Source organism: Serinus canaria, chromosome 1, assembly GCF_022539315.1.
Source record: "Serinus canaria isolate serCan28SL12 chromosome 1, serCan2020, whole genome shotgun sequence".
NCBI lineage: Eukaryota > Metazoa > Chordata > Aves > Passeriformes > Fringillidae > Serinus > Serinus canaria.
Genome location: NC_066313.1, coordinates 6,525,121 through 6,545,058, shown reverse-complemented (window position 1 = coordinate 6,545,058; position 19,938 = coordinate 6,525,121). Strand labels below are relative to the sequence as shown.

Genomic DNA, 19,938 nt, shown 5'->3' with positions numbered 1-19,938 from the left:
AGTCACGCGCCAGCTCGAGGGGCCGGGCCGGGAGTGAGGGGCGGGGCCCGGCAGGCCGGGGAGGGACCAAAGAGACAGCGGAGGCGTGGCCGAGGCTCAGGGAGGGCCGGGGTGTGGCGGGAGGGCGGACCCGGGGGCGGGGCCAGGCGCAGAAAGGGGCGGGGCTAGCGGAGGTTGCCCTTGTGTCTCGCGCCGGGAAGCGGCTGGAGCGGAGCGGGAGCGGAGCGGAGCCCCTGCGCATCCCCCCCGCCTCCGCCGCCCCGCGGCGGCACGGCACGGGACAGCCTGCCACAGGCGAGCGGAGAGGCGGACGGACGGACGGACACGCCGGCAGGGGCAAGGGGAGCCAGCGGGGGCACCTGGCACCGCTCCGCGGTGGGAACCTGAACCTGCCCAGCAGCGCCGGAGCCAGCGGAGAGAGCCGCTCTTTCCTCCTCCTCCTCCTCCTCCTCCTCCTCCTCCTCCCTCCCCAATCCACCCCCACGACCCTGGTCCTCCTCCTCCTCCTCCTCCTCCTCCTCCTCACCCCACTGGATACAGCGAGGGAGACACTGCGGCGGAGGCGGCGGCGGCGGCGGCTCCTGCGGGGGGAAGGAAGCGCCCGGAGAGCGGAGCGGCGGGAGGCTGCGGATCTGCGTGCCTGGCGCCCACCCAGCCCGAGGGGAGCCCCCAGGATGCGGCTGAAGCCCGGCGCGCTCCTGCGCTTCTACAGCCTCTGCGGGATCCTCGTACAAGGTACCGCCTCCTCCCCACCCCTGCCCCACGCGTGGGGAGGGAGGGACGCCGGGGGGGCACCGCTGCGGTCCGGGGCATCCCAGATTTCCCCCCCGCCCCACTCCTGACCCGCTCCCTCCCTCGCCCCTCTCCCGGCTTCCCCTCCTCGCCGTGCGCCCCCAGCCTCCCGCTCTGGAGCGCTATCCAGCGCTGAAGCGCCGCACGGCTGTTAACCCTTCCTGCCCTTCCCTCGTCAGCCTCTTCCCGCCCTCCTTCGCCCTCCGCTCTTCTTCCTCCACCTACCCCTCACCCCGCCGCCGCCAGCCGCTCGCCGACCCCCGCAGCCGTCCCCCGACTGGCCGTCACCTCCTCCCTCGCCCGCCGCGAACGTGTCCCCGAAAGTGCGAGTGCAGCCGCAGCAGCGGCGTGTGCTCTGCTACAGCATCCTGGGGAAACGTGCGGGCTCCAGCCGTGCCCCCCCGGCGGAGGGCGGCGGGATGGGGGGGTGCCCGCGCCTCGCTGCGCCGCCGCCGGGAGTGCGTGTCTGTGCGAGAGGCATCGAATGTGCACGGAGGGTAATCGGATGAGCCCGGATCCCTTCGCCATCCTGCTCCAGGCGGCTCATCCTGCAGCTAGTTTGCAGACTGGATGTATTCCCCTCTCCCTCCTGCCCGCCGCCGCTCCCCCTCGTTCCCGTTATCCGGCCAAGTGGGATGGAGCGGCCGCCGCGCAGGGAAGCCCCGCGACGCGCTGCGAGGTGACCGCCCGCCGCGGCTGCCTGCGGGGGAGCCTCCCCCAGCCCTCTCCCGCTCCGGCGGGAGCCGAGCCGGCAGCCAAGCCCGCTGCGCTGCCGCCGGGAGTTTGCCCCCTCGCTCCCGGGATGGCGGCGCGGCCCTCCGGCCGCCCCGCTCGGCGGGGACCCCACGGTGCCGGGTGGCGGGTGGGGAGCGGCCCCGGCCCCGCGGCCCGGCGGGTGCGGAGGGGGCCGGGGAGCCACCCCGCTGCAACTCGCTGGCGGACCCCGCTCCTCCGGGAGGATGCGGGGCATCTCCCAGCCCTTCCCTCGGTGTTTCGGTGTGGGAAGGAGAAGCGAAGAGTCGATTAAACTAAGTGGCCTTGTAGGTTTTTTTTTTTTTAACCTTCTATTTTTTTTTTTTCTCCCCCCCGCTCTCCTCCGTCATGCCATTTCACGTCAAGTTTAATATATTTCGCGTTTCACATGGCTGCGTCATGTGTCGGGCGATCTCTCCGGAGGGACCCGCGGCTGGCAGCCCGGAGCGGGGGCACAGGCAGCCGCCCGGGTTCCCGAAACACGGGAGCCTCCCCCGCTGCCATCCCCATCGTCCAGACCCCCCCGAGTGCCCCCGCTCCACCTCGCGGGGAAGTTCCCGGCCGAGGACGCGAGAAGGAATGGGAGGGGAAGGGAGTGCGCTGGGTAGCCGCGAAGGACGGCTCCGTCGGGCGGATTATTTGTATTCTTTCCCGATGTTTATGGGTTGCCCGGTACGTCACCGCACAAGGAGCTGCTGTGTTGGTGCTATACAGGATTATTTATGGGGGCATGTGCGGCGCGCTGCACCTGGGGGCTGGCTCCTCTCTGCCTTTTACATTGCCCTGTGAATTGTCAATTCATTGCCCTGCAACGGAGCTGGGGGTGGGAAGCCTCTGGACTGACTTTCTGTCACCAATAAAATCGGGGTTGCTGCTGGAGGAGGAGGATTTGATCTTTCCTAAGATGCAATCAGCCGCATTCAGCGCGGCGCGGCTTTAAGAGTAAACCAGTGATTAAAAACAGTGATGTCTTTCACTGCAGTTTAGAGAGCGTGCCAGGCAGAATGTAACTCTGAACTGCAGCAGGTAAAAAACGTGTTGCAAAAAAATGGGGTGTACCGCAAAACCTGACTGTGGCTGTGTGAAAATAACCAGATTGGGCCTGTCCTTGCAGATGGGGAAAAGTGATGCCTAACATATTACCCAGCTTGCCCTCTGCATGTGTGAAACATCTCCCTTCTCTTCAGTTTCTCACACAATTATTTTTTCAGCTCCTGATTAAAACTTCAGTCAGAAATACTTAGGCTCTCTGTGTACCACACTTCAGCCGAGTTCTTTATATCCCCTTCTTTCAAGGGGATATAAAGAACCTGTAGCACTCAGGCAGAAGTGAGAGGAAGTAATTTCTCCAACCCTTGTTTCCTGAGGTAAAGGAGAATGGAGGAGATGCATAAATATATTACATAAGACTGTCCTCAGTGGCAGCTGTATCCAACAGAATATCAAATTCCTTCAGTCCACCTTAAAGTGCAACTTCGTAAATGTTGTTTTGTTCGTTTCTGCCATTTATTTTGACAGAAGTAGCAGACACAGTTACCATTAGACACATTTCTTGTTGATAGCTTAATAGCTGCATTTAAAAGTAGTTTTTCCTTTGGCTTGATTTACTTGCCCAAACTGTATTGTGAAGTGGCTCAATGGATGTATTATATTCCTTCAATTTTTTGTCTGTGGACCATGGGACATGCAGGTTTTTTCTGTCAGCTCTGATGGGAATAACATCTTTGTCCTGAGGATCCGAAGCACTTCTGAACTGTAATTACCGATGGTTTCTGTTGGTGAAACTGAAGCTAATTAAAAACAAGGTGCCAAAGAGTCAAGCTAACATGTGTCCTGTATGGAAGTTTGCCTTTTTGGCAAGATCTGTGGAGAGACTTGCTCAAGGAATCTGTCCTGAGTATTGATGAAGCATCAGCTGAGGGAAGAGGACATAGAATAATGCTTCTCAGCTTGTGCATGGAATAGCATTAGCAGCAAGCAGTCCCTTCAGAGAAGAGGCAAACAACAAGTAAAAGAGCCCAGTGTCAACTGCTTGCTGTGAAAGGGGAGCCACGGAGGTGGGAGAGGGAGTAATAGCATGTGGAGCTGGGAAGCGGTTTGTCAGCTGAGCGCGGGGATGGTATTTGTCTGCTCTGCACTCTCCAGCGTTTGCTGTGAAAAGAGTAGGATCTCTGCCTGCTGCTGTTCTTAACTTGAGCGCTGTAATGAGCCTGGAGTACTCAGAGGATGTCCCAGGAGGTTAACCTGTTATTTATGTTTACAGACAGCCTTACTTTTTTTTTTTTTTTTTTCTTTCTGTTTTGATTGTCTTTTGACTTCATGAATGTAGTCTCGGACAAAATTTAACAGTTGCAGGGGGGGCATGTTGTTAGAATAACTCAAGTGCTTCATCTGAGCTGTTTTCATGCAACCTGAGGAGTAAGCTCGTTATTGTCAAGAGTCGCCACGTGAGAAACTGCTACAATAAAAATAGTTCTTCTGGATACAGATAGGATACAGATACAGGTTAGGATTATCCTGGAATTGTAGCTGCTGTAGCCCCCTGCTGTGTGATAATGCAAATGGCATCTAATGCCTTAATGTGCTCGGCTCCGAGAAGGCACTGGGTAGTGCCACGTGTGGGAGCAAACAATCCACGTCCAAGATTTTGCCAACGCTGGGCAAATCTTCTCAGTGCGGTTCCTTCAGACACTACAAAGGCTTGCAACCTGTCTACTAATGAAAATAATGTAGGGACTCTTTAAATTTGTCAGAAACCGTGGCCACTGATGCAACAAATCAGCCAAGACAGGTAATTGCTTGCGGGTGAGACTCTTTTCATTAGCCCAGATCTGTTACAAGCAGAATAAAAAAACCTGCAAACAAACCTGGACAAACATGGATATGAGTTCGTACGAGATGGTCTAAGCTGATTTAAGATGAAGCTGTTACACATTACTCAATATCTTGTGTATTTAGACTTTGTTTTGAATTTTCAGTTGGATTTCTGTTAGCAAAACCTTGGCAACCCAAGGCTGCCTGCACAGGGGTTGTCTTGACAGCTAAGCGTTCATATGCTAATACAGTGTACAGCAAGTCAAATGCATGGAGTTTTAATTCTGTTGGTACTGTGAGGGCATACAAAATTGCATCATAAAATACAGTAGTTCTAGTACAGTCTCTATGTGGAATATTTTAGACACAAGTTGATTTTCACTCTACTTGATGGTGTCTGTCTTTGTATGACTTCCATCAATCTACCCAGGGCTTGGTAGGCTTATTAGCTGCTTAGTTCTCAGGCTAGTTCACATTTTATGAATTCTTTTGCTTGATTTCTTCATGACTTCGTATTGTTAGTCATTTCATAGCAGTTCAGGTTTAGAACATGAAGTAAGTAAACAATCCAGATTTCCATTGATGATGCCCCACAACTTCCCTGTGGAGGACATAAGTAGCGATTACTCACTCAAATATTCTTGCACTCAAAGTATTTATCAAGTTTCTACCATGAAATCAACAGTAAACAGTTTTGAAGTTTTTCACCAAAGAAGTAACTCCATGGAAGTGCTGATCAACAGGAGCACCTCTGTTGAAGCAAATACATTTTTCTTGTCTACTTTTCTGTTAGTTTTGTTCTTCTTTTTTTAAAATCTTATTTCAGAAATGCAGAACAGTGGATCTGCCTCTGCTTTTAAATTTACTTGTCAGTTGCAATTCCGTGATAATGTACTGCAAATGTCTCTAAGTTACAGTTTATTATTCCAGAAGCCTTAGTTCTCATAATTAGCTCTCTCATCCCTCTGGCCTGATCCTACTATTGACAAAATGTGTTGAATGAGATTACCCTTACTCTTTCCACCAAATAATTATTCTCTTAAAAGGAGTTATTCTTTTGATATTGCTATGTAAATTGGAGCTTGGATTTTGAGGTGGTTTTGTTTTTTGTTGTTTTTTTTTTTTTCCATTTTCTCTCCTGTGCATTAAAACTGGTTACAGCACTCGCGTATGGTATGGATGTGGACATCAGGTGCTTGCCAAAAAGAACAGCAGTATAACCAACCAGAATGTGGTTGACTGAACTAGAACAGTGACTGCCTCTCCATCTAACACTTAAAAATGTAGAAATAGGAGATGTTGTCATTGTCCTCTTAATGCATTTTCTAAGAGAGAGAGGGATTACTTCGATTTTGTTTTAATTGAGTTGAACAGCAGGCAGAAACTCCCGAAAGTTAGGGCCTCTCAAAACAATGCAGGGTCTTCTGCAGAGAGATTGCCATTGACATGCTTTTTAAAATAGACATCCTAAAACAAATGCAGAATGGTAAAACTATTAGACACAGTTTAGTGTGTGTATCCTCTGGGATTGCATCGATATTAAGTATGATCTTAATGAGCATATCCCTTCTTCCCAAGGAGTTTTTGAGGTGTGTTTGAAAGGAAGAAAGGCAAATATCACATTCCAGTGGCAAGGAATAAATTGTAAAATCGTGATTTCTCTCAGGAATTTGCCCTTGAGCAATTATCCTTCTACATAATGAAAACATTTTGGAAAGAACTGAGTATTTTCAAAAATGAGTGTGTCTTTGCAAGGGTCCTTAATGTTGTGGCTTTTTATTTTTCCCCTTTTTTTCCCCTCTGAACCTATTTCAGGATCTTTTCCCTTCATTTTATACATGAAAATTAAAGACAAAGCCCAAATGTTTGCAGTTTCTCTTATGTTAATGCATACTAAGCTCAGGATGGGTGCTTTAAATATCAATGCATAAGCCACTATCATTATAGCGTTCTAAGGGGGTTGGAAGAAGGAGAGAACATTTATTTCAGGGACAAAAGACTGGGGGCTCTGTAGCTGTTCTTCTAGTGCTCTCCTTTAATGCTGGAGTTTGGTGTGTAGGACTTTTTAGCATGTGGAACTTAGAAAAGCTACAGAGGGGTTAGGGGACAATATAGGTGGTTTGTCTACCTATTTTCCCATCTCCTTTCCCTTTAATCTATAAATGTGAGAGAAAAAAAATCATACCTGCATCATTTGCTATCCTTTTATTTGCAAAATAGAGACCTTGGGACCTTTGTAAGTCTTATTTAGGAATGCTTTTGCTGTCTTGACAAGTTTAGGATTTTTGAGGGAAAGACAATTTCCTCCCAACAGTGAGCTGAGTTGTATTCACTGGTTTCTAGTTTAATCAAATGGCTCTTGGAGAGTGTCAGTGCTTTTATAACTTTTACATTTAAAGTTGCAACAAATATTGATTTTAATATAGTTTTTCATTATTATAAATTCATGCATTCATCTCTTTTTTTTCTGTTTTTAATACTCAATTTAGATTTATCTTTTTTTTTCTTAAATAGCTGATTGAGATTATTAGCTATCCATAGGCAGCTGCTCTTCAGTTTCACAAAATAAATATAGTGTATGTTCCTCAATTCAAACCCTAAAGTTCTTTCAGAGCTGAATATTTTGCTGTATAAATTTTCTTTATGTGGAGATACATTCCTGAACTACTCTGCAGCTTCTCCTTTGTTTTTTGAATGGATTTGGCAAGGTTTCATTTTTTTGTAAAGCGAAGTGTGTCATCACATATCCAGTATGGAGGTTGTTTAAATAGCTTTGATATTCCCTCTATCATCATCTTTGTGTAAACAATTTGATGGGAAGGATAGTGCAGGAGAGATTGTTTTTCTAAGTTAGACGTAAAAATATCCTGGTGATATTTCAAAGCTCTTATATACCACAGTATTAATCAAACAATGGTTCTGATCATGGTAATTCAATTACTAAACCTTAGGTGAAGGAACCAGAGTCTGCTGTTACAGGCAAAAATATCTGTGACCACTTATGAAGATGGAGTTACACCTTTATCATCAATGTGCATCAATATTGATGCTCTGCATTATTGCTGCTGCTTCTGCAGAAGCTGAATAGGCAGTGCAGATGTACAGACCCATTGGAGTCTTAAAACTCTTGTTTTTTTCCCAAGTTCAGCACTGGAGATTCAAGAACTGCCACGGACTGACAGCTCTGAAGAGAGTTAGACCAAATTACTTCACAGCAGCAGTTGTATTGGCACGGGCACTGTGGTATTTTCTGTCCAGATATTTATCCCAAACTGACCTACATCTGCTGGATTAACAGTGTAACTTGACCTGCTTTTATTCCTGCTATGCTGTAAGGCAGGAAGGCTGTTCTGGTTAGTCCCTAACCAGGGGAAAAGCTGTACTAGTTAAAGCAAAAGCAATCAAATTTATTTTAATTAAAAGATTGTAAAAAGTATGTCCTAGCATCAAGTTAGTTTCTTATTTATCCCTTTTAAAGTAATTTTTTTTGTCTTCCCTGAGTGTTAATACGTTTTTATATGTGAAGTTAAAATCTTGACATGCTAGTTGGTGTTTTATTGTGGTACACTGGAGAACAGTGAAGAATTCTCCATTGATTTGCTCTGTTTATACAGAGAAAGTAAGACTGAATTTGATAAATGAAAACACTTATTTTCACTCTTGAATTTCTTACAACTGAATGAGATTTTTTTGTGTCTTCAAATACACAAAAACATTGAACTGCAGCCATTTGTAAATTGGAGAATAAATGCAGTGACTAGAAATATTAGTCACTAAACTGATTACTAATCAAGGATTAACAAAGTATCCCAAATGTGTGACAAGTCATCAAATGGTATAATATGCTGAAGTATTCCATTTATATGAATTCTTTTGTTAGCAACTAAGATAATAGTAGTGAGAATGAAAGAGCTTCTTGTCTTTGGAGGAAACCTTAAACTAACATCTTAAATGTTCATGCCACTTCTTAAATGACATGTGAAGCATCCTCTTGGCATTGCAGTTTTCTCTTAACTTTACAGTTTTTTAACTTTTCCATTGGAGATTTCTAATAATGTTACTGATGGCCTCAGGCTTGAATCACGTAGCCTTGTAACCCTATGAAAAATGGGTAAGATTTGGACTGATATGGAGGAAGATAGAAATGCCATCTTGTTCAGTGGTGATGGTGGTTAATTACATGTGTGCAGTAAAAAGGAAATCCCTTCACTTTTATTGAGAAGCTGAGAAGCTTTTAAAAACTTAGCTATCAAGTCAGATAATTGATGGGAAACTGTATATTTAAAGAGTGTCTCTCATCTTTTGGTATAAAACCAAATTAGCAGTGACTTAGCTTTAAAAACTGTGCTTTCTCTAAAGGCTGAAGTCCTCAGCCTAACATGTCTTAGGGTAAATCTTGACTGCTGCTAATATAAACACAGTCAAGATGGTGGGGTTTCAAAAACAGGCAGGATATAAGTAATTTAAGTATGGGTTAGAACCTTGACTATTTGCCCATCTTCTGCAGAACTATTTGCCATTCTTCTTATTATATGGATTTTTTTGTCAAGCATGTGGCATATCTCTCCTCAGTAAATGTAAAGTTTGTGGTTTACCACCTTCTGGTTAATGCTTCTTTTTGGTGTGTAAAATGCAAAATTGGTTCTTAGAGTGAATAAATCTAATTAACTCCTTAAATAATACTCCAAAGCTCACATAATTTCAGTACTTTCCCCATAAAATAAGCCTGAGTTTTAGAATTGGACCACAATAAAATTAAAATGTTTTCAGCTTCCTAAGCCATCTTTGTTTTGCAAATTATAAATCATTACTGCTTTGCTGCATTCTGAATGGTGAATTTGGGAGCCACTGGGTAAGCATATAATCAATAGAAATATATGGGCCATTTGTTTTTATTTATGATAGATAAAAACCCTCACTGGCTTGTAGACTTATTTATGGGACTTTCACATGCTTAGCACGTAAGATTAATGTAATTTCAAAATAGCTTGGAATATAACATTGGTTTAAGTGATTAAACTTCTATGTATTTTGTGGAAGCAAAATCTGGGGGCAGGGGGAGGAGAAGATTCTCAAAAACAATGGGATTGTAGAATTTCCCAAGCTGTCTTTGGATTTTGAGAGAAAGAGACACACCAGATTTTGTACAGATCTGCTTTTGTCTGTTAGAAGTGATACTTCTGTTCTACAAAAGAACAATTTCTTCCTGATATGATGCAAATTGGAATAGCAGGAAATCTGGATAAAGAAGTCAGATGAACATGTGCTATGAAGGGTATTCTTCATTTTCCTGTGATTTCTCTACCACAGGATTTGGAAGTGCAGATGCACTTAATGTTCATTAGACTATGTCGGTTTCAAACTGAAATATACCAGAAACCCCAACAGGCAAACAGAATCTTTATCATTTCAAGTAAACAAATGAAAAGTTTTTGTTTAGAATTAATTTCACAGGCTTTTTTTTTTTTTTTTTCCTTTTAATTGGTTGAACTTTTTGTAAATTTCAAAATATGTGACTGGCTGGTCACAGAGAAATGCAGATTAATCTCCCTGTAGGCCTTGTCTGTGCAGGATAACTGCCAATAAAAAAAAAACCCAAAACAACAAACCTTTTTTTTCCTTCTGCTTGCTGCTTCAAGGCTTCTGGTGGGGAAACAGCAGTAGCCCTGCTCTGTATGCATGAGGGATTTGCTTTCTTAAGATTGTGAGGATAAAGGCCTCAAGTTGGGATCCTGTCTAATCTGTTTATATTGATGTGTCAATTCTGCAAGGAGTGAGCTGTGCCAGGGCTGTGCCTGGGTGTTCTTCATGGATGGTACATGGATGGATGGATGGAGGACAAGGCATGGGGGCATCTCATTTTCTCTAGGAATAAAACATCCCTTCTGGAGTTAACACAGACACTTTGCTGTGAAGGACCAAGGCATCTGTGAAGATCAGGCTGGAACAAACCCCTGTATGACTGCAGTTTGCAGGATGCAGTGGGAATTGTCACCTGTCTCCTGCTGTGACTTTCCATCTCTTCCCCTCTGCAGGAAATGGAATGAAACAAGTCAAGGTTTTAGGGGCAGTGCATTCTGTAGAAGCTGTGAGAGGACATCCTTCTTCCTACTTCGAGGAGAAACTACCTGAGATGGGTGTGATAGCAGGATTAGAATTGTTTTTCCCTTTTTTTTTTTTTTTTTGGGTTTTTTTTTTTTGTTTTTTTTTTTTTTTTGTTTCTTTTGTTTTTATTTGGTTGGTTTTGTTTATTTTTAATTATTAGTGTTTTTCTACCCACTACCTCTCTGCCTTCCTCAAATGTGTACTGACAGAGGTGAGGAGGAGAGCCAGTTGGAGTCAGTCCCTGGCACTGGAGCCTGCCTCCTGCCAGGGAAACTGGTTTCAAATGCTTTTTATAGGGATGGTCATAAAGCTCCAGTCTCTTTTGTCCATTCACCTGATGGTTTTTTTTTTATGTCAGCAAAATGTGGAGGACTTCCTACAGGCATAAGTAGGATGGGGTAAATATGGGAGCTGAAAATACTTGAGAAGTCACCATAGGAAAACCAGGAATTGAGATGAATTTCTGCAGATTGGTACGAATGTACTGCATGAGAGCATTTCAGCATAGCCCCATTTAATTTTCCTCATTCTGAGTTAAGAGAAATCAATTGCTTGATTTGAGCATCTCATTCAAAGGCAGCTAAAGCACTCTGTAGGTGCAGTTAACTCCCATTTTCTCTCTAATGTTACAAGACAAGCCATTTCACTGTAGAATGCAGTACAACCCAGAATACTCAAAGTATCAATGTCACTTGTGCTCTGAATTAAGAGGCTTACAGAAAAGATTCAGTGAAATGTGTATTAGTATGAGAAATTGGATTTGATTTATGAATATCAGTGTCAATACAGAAGATGTCTTCAGAAATGCAGTTCCACTGCTATTTTGTCCTCTTGATCTGAGTGAGAACTTAGGAAATCCAGCATGTCTAGAAAAATGGAATTACTGCTCTGCATGTGTAGCAACGTGCTTATCAAATTTAAACATTACACTACTACAACTTGGATAAGTTGTCTGAGTAGTAGGAGTAGGCAGTTTCTTAGGTGCTGCTCTTGCCTCCCGGTAAACTGGATTGTCCCAATACACTCCACTCATTCTCTGAAAGGAGAATTTTTCACATGAAAACTTGCAGTTCAGCTAACACCTGAAATACATACCCCATTTCTGAGAGGCTTCTGTTGCTTGTAGAATAGAAAAGTAGCTATGAAACAACTGCCAACAAGTTTTTTAAATACATTACTGAGGCTCTGGGGCTGTCTGTATTGTGAATATATTTTTTGTATCTGGAACATGTGGAACACTCTCAAAGTGTCAGTACAGGGGGATCAATACAAATACAGTGTTTTTGCCAAATTAGGGAATAGTCCCAAGAGTAGAATTAAGAAAAGATGAGCAATCCATCCAGCGTTTCTGGTGCTTCAGAACAAGATTTGTATTGTTGCAAATCTCTGCCATTCTTGCATGTGCTAGTTGTTTCTGATTTTTTTTTTCACAGTACACCCTTGTAAAGCATCTACATCAGATGCTTTAATAACTCCTGACAAACTTGTTAGTATTGTTTCCTGTGGCGATGTGACAGATTTTATTGCACAATACACACGCCTATGTGAATTTAGATTACAAAAATAAATCAATGGATGATGATATTTGAAAACTTTTAAATAGAGAACTAGGTGGTGCTGTTCTTTCATCTTTGTTGCTTAGCTGAATTCCTAAGTATGGACTGAGAGCACCAGGCTACTACTTTTCATGAATTTAGCTGTCTTAAATGTTAGAAGAAGTTATTTTTTACATTTCATTGAGAATGCTACTTTAACTGCTAATAATTTCTCAGTGTAACACTTTTTACTTTATGGAAAAGGACTTTTGCATTGAACAAATTGTGTTGTTTTATTCAGCATGGTGATACACTTGCTTTTATTTTCAGTTTGAGTGACTTTGCAGTTAATTCAAATAACTTTTTAGACTCTATACTTGGTGTTATATTTAGGATTATTTGTTCTAATCAGTTTAACTTGTTTAGTTGTGTGAACCTTTTTAATCCTTTTCCACTGTTGGTTTCTTAAACACTTTGGGACTAATTTGCTAACAGCACAATGAGATCATCAATAATTGCTGGGAGAAATTTGTTGTAATTCTGTAGTAGCAGTATATAAACCACAATTAATTTAACAAGAAAACCAATTTATTAAGTTTTATTCCATTTACAAAAAATATAAATTTTTAATCACTGTCTTGTCTCAATGCCATTAATGCTGCAATAGGAAATAGTGAAGCTAGATTATAATGAACTGCCTAGGAGCGAGATAGATTTGTTTTATTAGTGTTCAGTGTTGCAGCAGAATAATAAATGTCTAATTAGACTCCAGCTCCAGTATGTAGCACTTCTGGAGAGAGTGCCTCTCATTGACCACTGCTTAAACTAAAATGTTGAAAGAACAGATGGGAGATAAAGAAATAAGGGGAAAATGTACATCTGCACTGAAAAAGAAATGAAAATGTGCTCTGGCTAGGTCAGAGTTATAAATGTGTTTGCTCTAAGTATGTAATTACTTACTCAAAAAATAAGCTGCAGCTGTTAATGGAGGAGTGTTAAAACACTTTTTCATGGAATTTGTTTCCCCTATTCCTTCTGAAGTGCTGCAATACAGAGTGGAATCTGAAACAGAAAGTTGGGTTTTTACTTTATGCTTAATAATGAACTATCAAAAATGCTTTTACTTGACACAAATTAGGGATTTAGTCAAATATCTAAATAGTACCCATACAATTGCAAATTTGTATCTACCAATGTTAAAAGCAATAATTCATTTTATGTTAATTTTTGTGAGATTTTAACATCACCAAAGCAGCTATTCCAATGTTTGAAAAGCAATGAAAGATGTTTTGATTTATTTCTGAAAACAGGAAAGAAACCCAAAACAACTCCACTTCACAAAGAATTTAAAAAAATCCATTCTTATTCCTGACAAGCAAATATTCTTAGCTCTGAAGCAGGAGTCACATTTTATTATGCTCTGCGTGGTAATGGACTTTTTACAATGTCTTTGGTTTTAGTTTTTACCATTAAAAACTACTAATAAAAACTCACTGCCAGAGTTACTTCAGTGCTCAGCACTTCCTTATTGCAGAGTTGCATCTCAGAGATAGTGGTTCAATTTGCATGGGTTAGCAGACCAGGTACTTTTAAAAGGGGTCTGTTCATACATTTAGTGTTCCTAACTGTAATTGGGTACAAGTGTGCAGAAGATTTCTGAGTGTGTATTATAAATTTAAAATTATCAAACCAGCTACCTTCAGAAGTTTCCACTTCCTCCCCCAGCCCATAGTTTGGCCTGCAGATCAGCACATATTCACAATTATTGCAAGTACTTAATTTTTACAGCATTTCCTCTTTTTCTCAAGAAGGGTTGGACCCCTGAATCAAATCCTTCTATGTGCAAGTGTTCTCTTAAAGAAATATCTGACTGGAAAGAGGGAGAATTTATAATGAAGTAGTTAATTCTTTTCAAGTGCTGTAGTTCAACCACAAAAATGGATCATTTATGTCGTGAGTTGGAGGTGAGCTGTCAATAAATAAAGGCAGGACCACTTATAAGTCTTTCTGCACCAGCCCACTCCTTTCAGAACAGCCAAGCATGAACATGTGCAGGACTGAGGTGTTAGAACCAGAGCTGCTGTTGTTTCACTGATTTTTCTACCTTAAAGATGCTATTTAATAATCTGATTTAAGCCAGGTGCACTGTACCTTCTGCAACACTCCAAAATAACTTTTAGAATATGGATGCTGCTTGATCCTTAGATATGAGGAAGAGAGAGGGGTAATATTATTTCAGAAGAGAGGAAATATGATGAAAACTATCTTTATTTCTTTTGTTCTGCTTAGGTTCTGGGAAGCACAGTGATTCCAAAAGCGTGAAAGGTGTCCTTGCCCATGGCAGGGAGGTTGGAAATAGATGATCTTTCAAGTCCCTTCCAACCCAGGCCATTCTCTGTTTCTGTGGTTCTGTGATCACTCAAGCTCAGTTTTGCTTTCTTAGTACATTAAAATAATACTAAGTTCTTTTTTTGTTTCCCCCCCTAGTGAGGGTTACCAGTATGGGGAGAGATCTGAATAAGGTACTGAGTTTTAGGTACCTTCTGTTTGAAATCATTTAGATTTGCACAGTGGGTTTTTTCCCTTGGCTTACATTGCAATGAATAATTTATACATTAGGGGCAAGATGACACTGTATATAAGGTTACTTTTCTAATCCAGGAAAATGCCCCAGTGTGAAGGAGCCTTAAAATACTTTGCATTTCTGTTTGTGAGAAAATGATTGTTTTTCCCAACATTCTTTGATTTAGGCTTTGTATTCTACTTTCAAGTTGTTTCTTTTTTTTTTTAATCTGCGACTTTATCTATTCTTTCTCCATTGTTTGAGCTTTTACTTTTTTGTTCTGTTTTGTTCTTGTATCAGTTGCCATAAGTCCTTATATTTAAGATTTATTAAATCAGCTGAAGAATAATTCTGAATAAACATGAAATTGCTGTGTGTTTTGGGCAAAAAGCATGAAGAGCCCGTTGTCACCAGTCAGTGACAAAACTGACCAGAAAAAAAACCAGTGTGGGGTTTTTTTTGGTGCTTTTTTATGTTTTTTTTTGTTGTTTGGATTTGAGTAAGGATAATGTGGTAACACTAAACATTAATGTCTGATTTAGTAAAAAAGACAACTACACCCAACTTCCATGGTGTCTGTGGAAGGGTTGTAAGAATGGGGCAATAAAGAACTACCTAATTTTGCATAACACTATTTCAGATTTTGCTGCTTCTGCACCACTTTTAAGTTCTTAGATACTTCCTTTTGATATTTACTTTCCCTTTTTTTTTTCATCATGTTTCAGTTGCCAAAGTCACAGTAACTGTTTTATTTCAGATATAGTCAAAGCAAGATTCTCTAGTATTACTTCAGTGTAGGGTGTGACTCTGGTTTGTTTCTTCAGCACACCTTTAGACAGCTCACACTTCAGAGCTCAGATGAAAACTTAAACAGATGTGTAAATAGAGAGAAGTTAACCTGAAGTCTTTCTTCCAACTATGGAATTTAAAGGAAATACTTAATATTTAGAGTAAAAATGCTTACTCCTCTTTTCCCCTGATAGTGGGATCTCAGAACCTTTGAATTTAACTTTTTAAAGTTAACACTAGCTAAATTGAGTTCTAAGGCTACTCAGGCTCATGATAATGATACAATTTTTTTGAGAGTTTTTTCATAGTATTTGTGATGGTTAAATCATCTTGAAAACCTCTATCTGTGCATACCATTGCAAACATAGCAGAATTAAATGGAAATTATGAGGTAGGAAAAGAATTGTTTGTGTATATCTGTTTATATCCATACTGAAAATAAGTGATCAAGAAGATAGGGCAATTATTGTGTGATATTTGATGAACATAATTCAGTTATGTATCTGATCTTATGCAAATATTCCAAGTACCCAGAAAAGAAATTTTTTTGTTGTTTTTTTTTTTTTTTGCCAGCCACCTTCTGTCTCCTCACTTCCCTGAAGAATTTGAAGTGTGCATGAAACTTTACCAGCAACACTTAAAAATACAAATAAATTTCTGCAGTCCAGCTGTTCTACCATGAAACAAGTTTTTTAAGCTGAAGCAAAGATGATTGTGTTTTTCATCTCTGTGGGACTGTGTTGTTTGGGATTCTGTTCATTTTCATTGTGAAACACATAAGCAATAAGTATCAGTTCTCAGATAATACCAAGGTGATTTTTTTTTTTTACTGTAATTTTTGTATTCTCTATGATTTTTTGCAGCTGGAATTGTAGGCAGGCCCATGAGTCTGCTCAGTGAAAATCCAAAGGTGCAGTCACAGCATGTGAAAAGTCATTCAGTCCCACAAATGTATTGGCATTTTTCTCCACTTGCTGAGTGCATAAGCTGTAAATTTTAAGTAATTGCCATGTAGAAACCTCATGCATATAACAGGACTATTTTATCTATGCCTATTTGTCAGCAGCTGCATCCCAGAATGGATTTGTTAAATAAGTACCACTGTTCTGCAGTCTGCACTTGCACAGGCTTTTAAGTTGCCTGATGATCTCAGCAAATCAAAAACTCTTCCCCCACCCCACCAAATAGTCTTGTGAGATTGTGGAAGTACTAAAACTCATTCAGACAAGTGATATAATAAATAAAGCTTTCAGCCACCTATAGTGTTGGCTAAATTTTTGATTATTGGTTTATTAAATCTTCTGTCTTGTTGTTGGGTCTGCTGGCAAATGTCCTTCAATGTCTGCATTTTTGGGGCTTTCTCATCACAAAATGCCATGACAAAGTATCAAGTAGAGTTGAGCTCATCTTTCTGCACTAACCCTTTGAGTTGAGCCTGTCTTACTGCATATGAAATGCATCTTCTGAGCAGCTGCAGTTCCCCAGCTTACAGCAAGGGGAAGGGGCTGAAAGAGGAGTTCTCTAAACAAGTCCTTCAGCTGGAAACATCATGGGGCTGTGGCTGGGCTAATTAGCCTTGTGTAATTCACCTTCAGTACTTCTCTCTGGAAACACCACCATTTAACTTTTTGTCAATAATTGTCCCATTATTCTCAGTGAGAATTTTTAGTATCATCGTGTCCTAGCCTTTTCCTAAACCAGATCTACTCATTGGTCTTGGTGTAGACTACTAAAAATGCATCTTGAAATCCAGAGTTTTGTGAGATGTAGTCCCCTTAAAAATGCAACACCCACTGTGGTCAGTAGAAATTCATGTGCAGAAGTTTGGAAAAACAAAGTCAGGTTGCATTTTCTATTATTTAAGAAAAAATGCATGGTATAGAGGTTGCATTTATTTATTATGTTTTAAGTATTGTTTAACTATATTTGTATGTAAACATTTCAAATCAATTTAACTCTGTATAAACATATATGTATATTTCATCACTTGATTTGCACTGCATTTAAAGCTAATAAATTAAATGTCCATGCATGAGTTGGCTTCTGGTGAGAAAGTTGCTCAAAACGAAAGTATTAAACCAGAAACTTATTAAGTGCAATAACTGAAGTGTTCTGAAAGTGAAATGTGAAAACATCCCCCCAAACTGTGTAATTTTGCTTTCTGTAAATAGAAGCCACATCAAAAATGTGTACTCTATATATATATATATATTTTTTTTTTAAGTGTTGATGTCAATGCAGCTGAGGTATGGAAGACCTGGTACTGGCTTGTTCAACAGAGTCAGAATTATGCTGTTCCAGGTCATTGTGGGTCATCTGGTTAATGCTGGATGTGAAAGGCTGTGCTGCAGTACAGCCTTTGTCTAACTTTAGTGAAACAGATGCTCTTCACTGAGGAGACACAATTAATGTCTCTGAAATGGATGGCTGTCTGCTGGCCATTCCTTCAATGCAGCCAGTTCAGTTAGTTTTGGTTAAATCCTTTGCTGTTTGTAGCTGCAGGAGTTCATATTTTGAGGCTGTCAATTTCTTAGACTCCAAGAGAAGCTGAACAAATGGAAATACAAACGCCTAATATAAATACTTTCAGTGCTTTTAAGCTTTTTGCTTATTTTGCAAGCAGTTGAGCTTATTAGCCCTGAAAAAAGGAAATCTGAAAGGGTAACAAATATAAGTATTAATGCAACCTCCTCTTTCACAAAAAGAACCTGAAATTTGCAACACCAGGTCACTTCCAACACCTCTAGTTCAGCACTGAATGTGGTTTAATGAACGTTTTCTTTCTTTCTTTGAGGGTTTTTTGTTAAGTAGTAATTTCCCTGTAGAAGATTAAGCTATTTACTAGCAAGAATAAAGGTGATACATCTAAAAAACATGATGGCACTAATTTCATTGTGCATGTGAAGTGCATCCACTAAATTTTCAGTGGCAGATGTGTTGCTTTTATTGTTGGCTTCCATGGGCTGCAGTGAGGGGAGCTGCCAGCCCGGATCTTCTGTGGGCACCACCTTGCTGATCCTGGAGTTTCAGGGCTAATTTCAATCACTTACAGGGCTGAGTGTGCACATTTAGGTGGGGGAAGCATCCAGGCAGGATTTGCAAGGCTGGGAGGCACTGATGTTGTCATGGGGAAGAGGGTTCGGATGGAATCCGGGCTTGGATTGGTTTTCTCTCTCCTGGAATCATGTGGCAGCTTTGGTGGGATGTTATGGTGAGCAAGGAAATGGGGAAATGCAGAGAGCTCTGAAATGCTGGATAGAAAGGATGGAAATGTATGGATATGGATAGAAAGGATGTAAAATAATAATATGGTAGAAGGGAGAGGAACAGGACATGTGATTTGAGGCATGAAGGGTGGACTGCCTGCTGTAAAGTGCAGGGAAATAACATCATTTCAGATGTGTACAAAGATCCCTGCCATGTGTAGCTGGTTCAGCCTCACTGCACAGTTTAGTCCTAATCAAATTGCAACTTAAAATGTGATCCAAGTTCTTCATTAGAATTAATAAATTACATGTCTTGAATATGCTTCAGCTCCACATACTTTCTGTAATAAAAGAATAAGATGCTTTTCAGGGTGAAACATTAAATATCAGTGTAATGGCATTAAATACCAATGGTCGTAAATAGATTTTTCTTTAAAAAATATTGTGCACATTTATATTATCTCTTTTATCCACTTTCTTTTTTTTTTCGCTGTGAAATCTCTTTAATAATGATATTTTTGTTCCTGTGGTTGGCTCTTCCTGTGCCTGATTTCAGAACAGCTTGAGTGACTTCCTCAATTCAGTTTTTATATAGTGACAAGTATCTCATGCTTCTAATCCAAATGCTGTGTGCTTGACTAGCCTCAATCCAGAGGGTGAATATCCTGATATGAACAGAGCCCATTCTAATAGTTTTCAGAATATATATCAGCACTATTCTGCTATTCTAAGCTGCCACATGCTATAGTCCCTTTTAGGAACCAAGAATTCATTTATAAATAAGATGAGGAATTTATTGTTACTAATCCTTCCTTTTTTTTAATGTCTACTGCTACTGGATTACTCCACTTGACATTTACAGGAACTAAAATATTTGGAGCTCACATTTTATATCTGTTTGTTTATTTTTAATTTTTTTTTCTGTGTTTATTCTTGAACCAGAAAATTAAAGCAGGGGACTCCCTATATCATGCAGAAGGAATGAACAGCTACCATTTCTCATTTTGGGCTGCTGTATTGGTCCAGAATTTTCAGTCATGAAGTTTTTTTAGATGTTAAATTGTGCTTTTTCTCTACACTGATTCTTCTACCAAGTGTATCATCAGTCAATTCAATTAGCACAGTCCTACCTATTTGGTAATTGTTGCTTATGGGAATGTTAAATGAATTTTATCCAAAGATCCAGCTTAGGTTCTCCAGAAATAAGCAGAAGCTAGTAGAGTTTGATTTCATTTCATATATGAGATATTTGTTGTCTTAGGAAGATCTAGGAATATTTGATTCCTACCTTCTATTTGTGTTAAAAATGATAGGGTTTTTTTTTTTCTTTATGTGTCCAACATTGTTATTATCAAACTAAAAATATTTGTTTTCTGATATA

At 40.9% G+C, this 19,938-nt stretch overlaps 1 protein-coding gene across 1 annotated transcript in view; it reads left to right on the top strand.

Moving 5' to 3' along the window:
• Positions 1 to 555: 555 nt before the first annotated feature.
• The window catches only part of CADM2 (cell adhesion molecule 2), a 563,702-nt gene continuing 544,319 nt past the window's right edge, over positions 556 to 19,938 (top strand). The window contains exon 1 of the mRNA XM_030234833.2: positions 556 to 735. Coding sequence (XP_030090693.1) covers positions 675 to 735 — 61 coding nt within the window. The 5' untranslated portion in view covers positions 556 to 674. The remainder of the gene's footprint in view (positions 736 to 19,938) is intronic.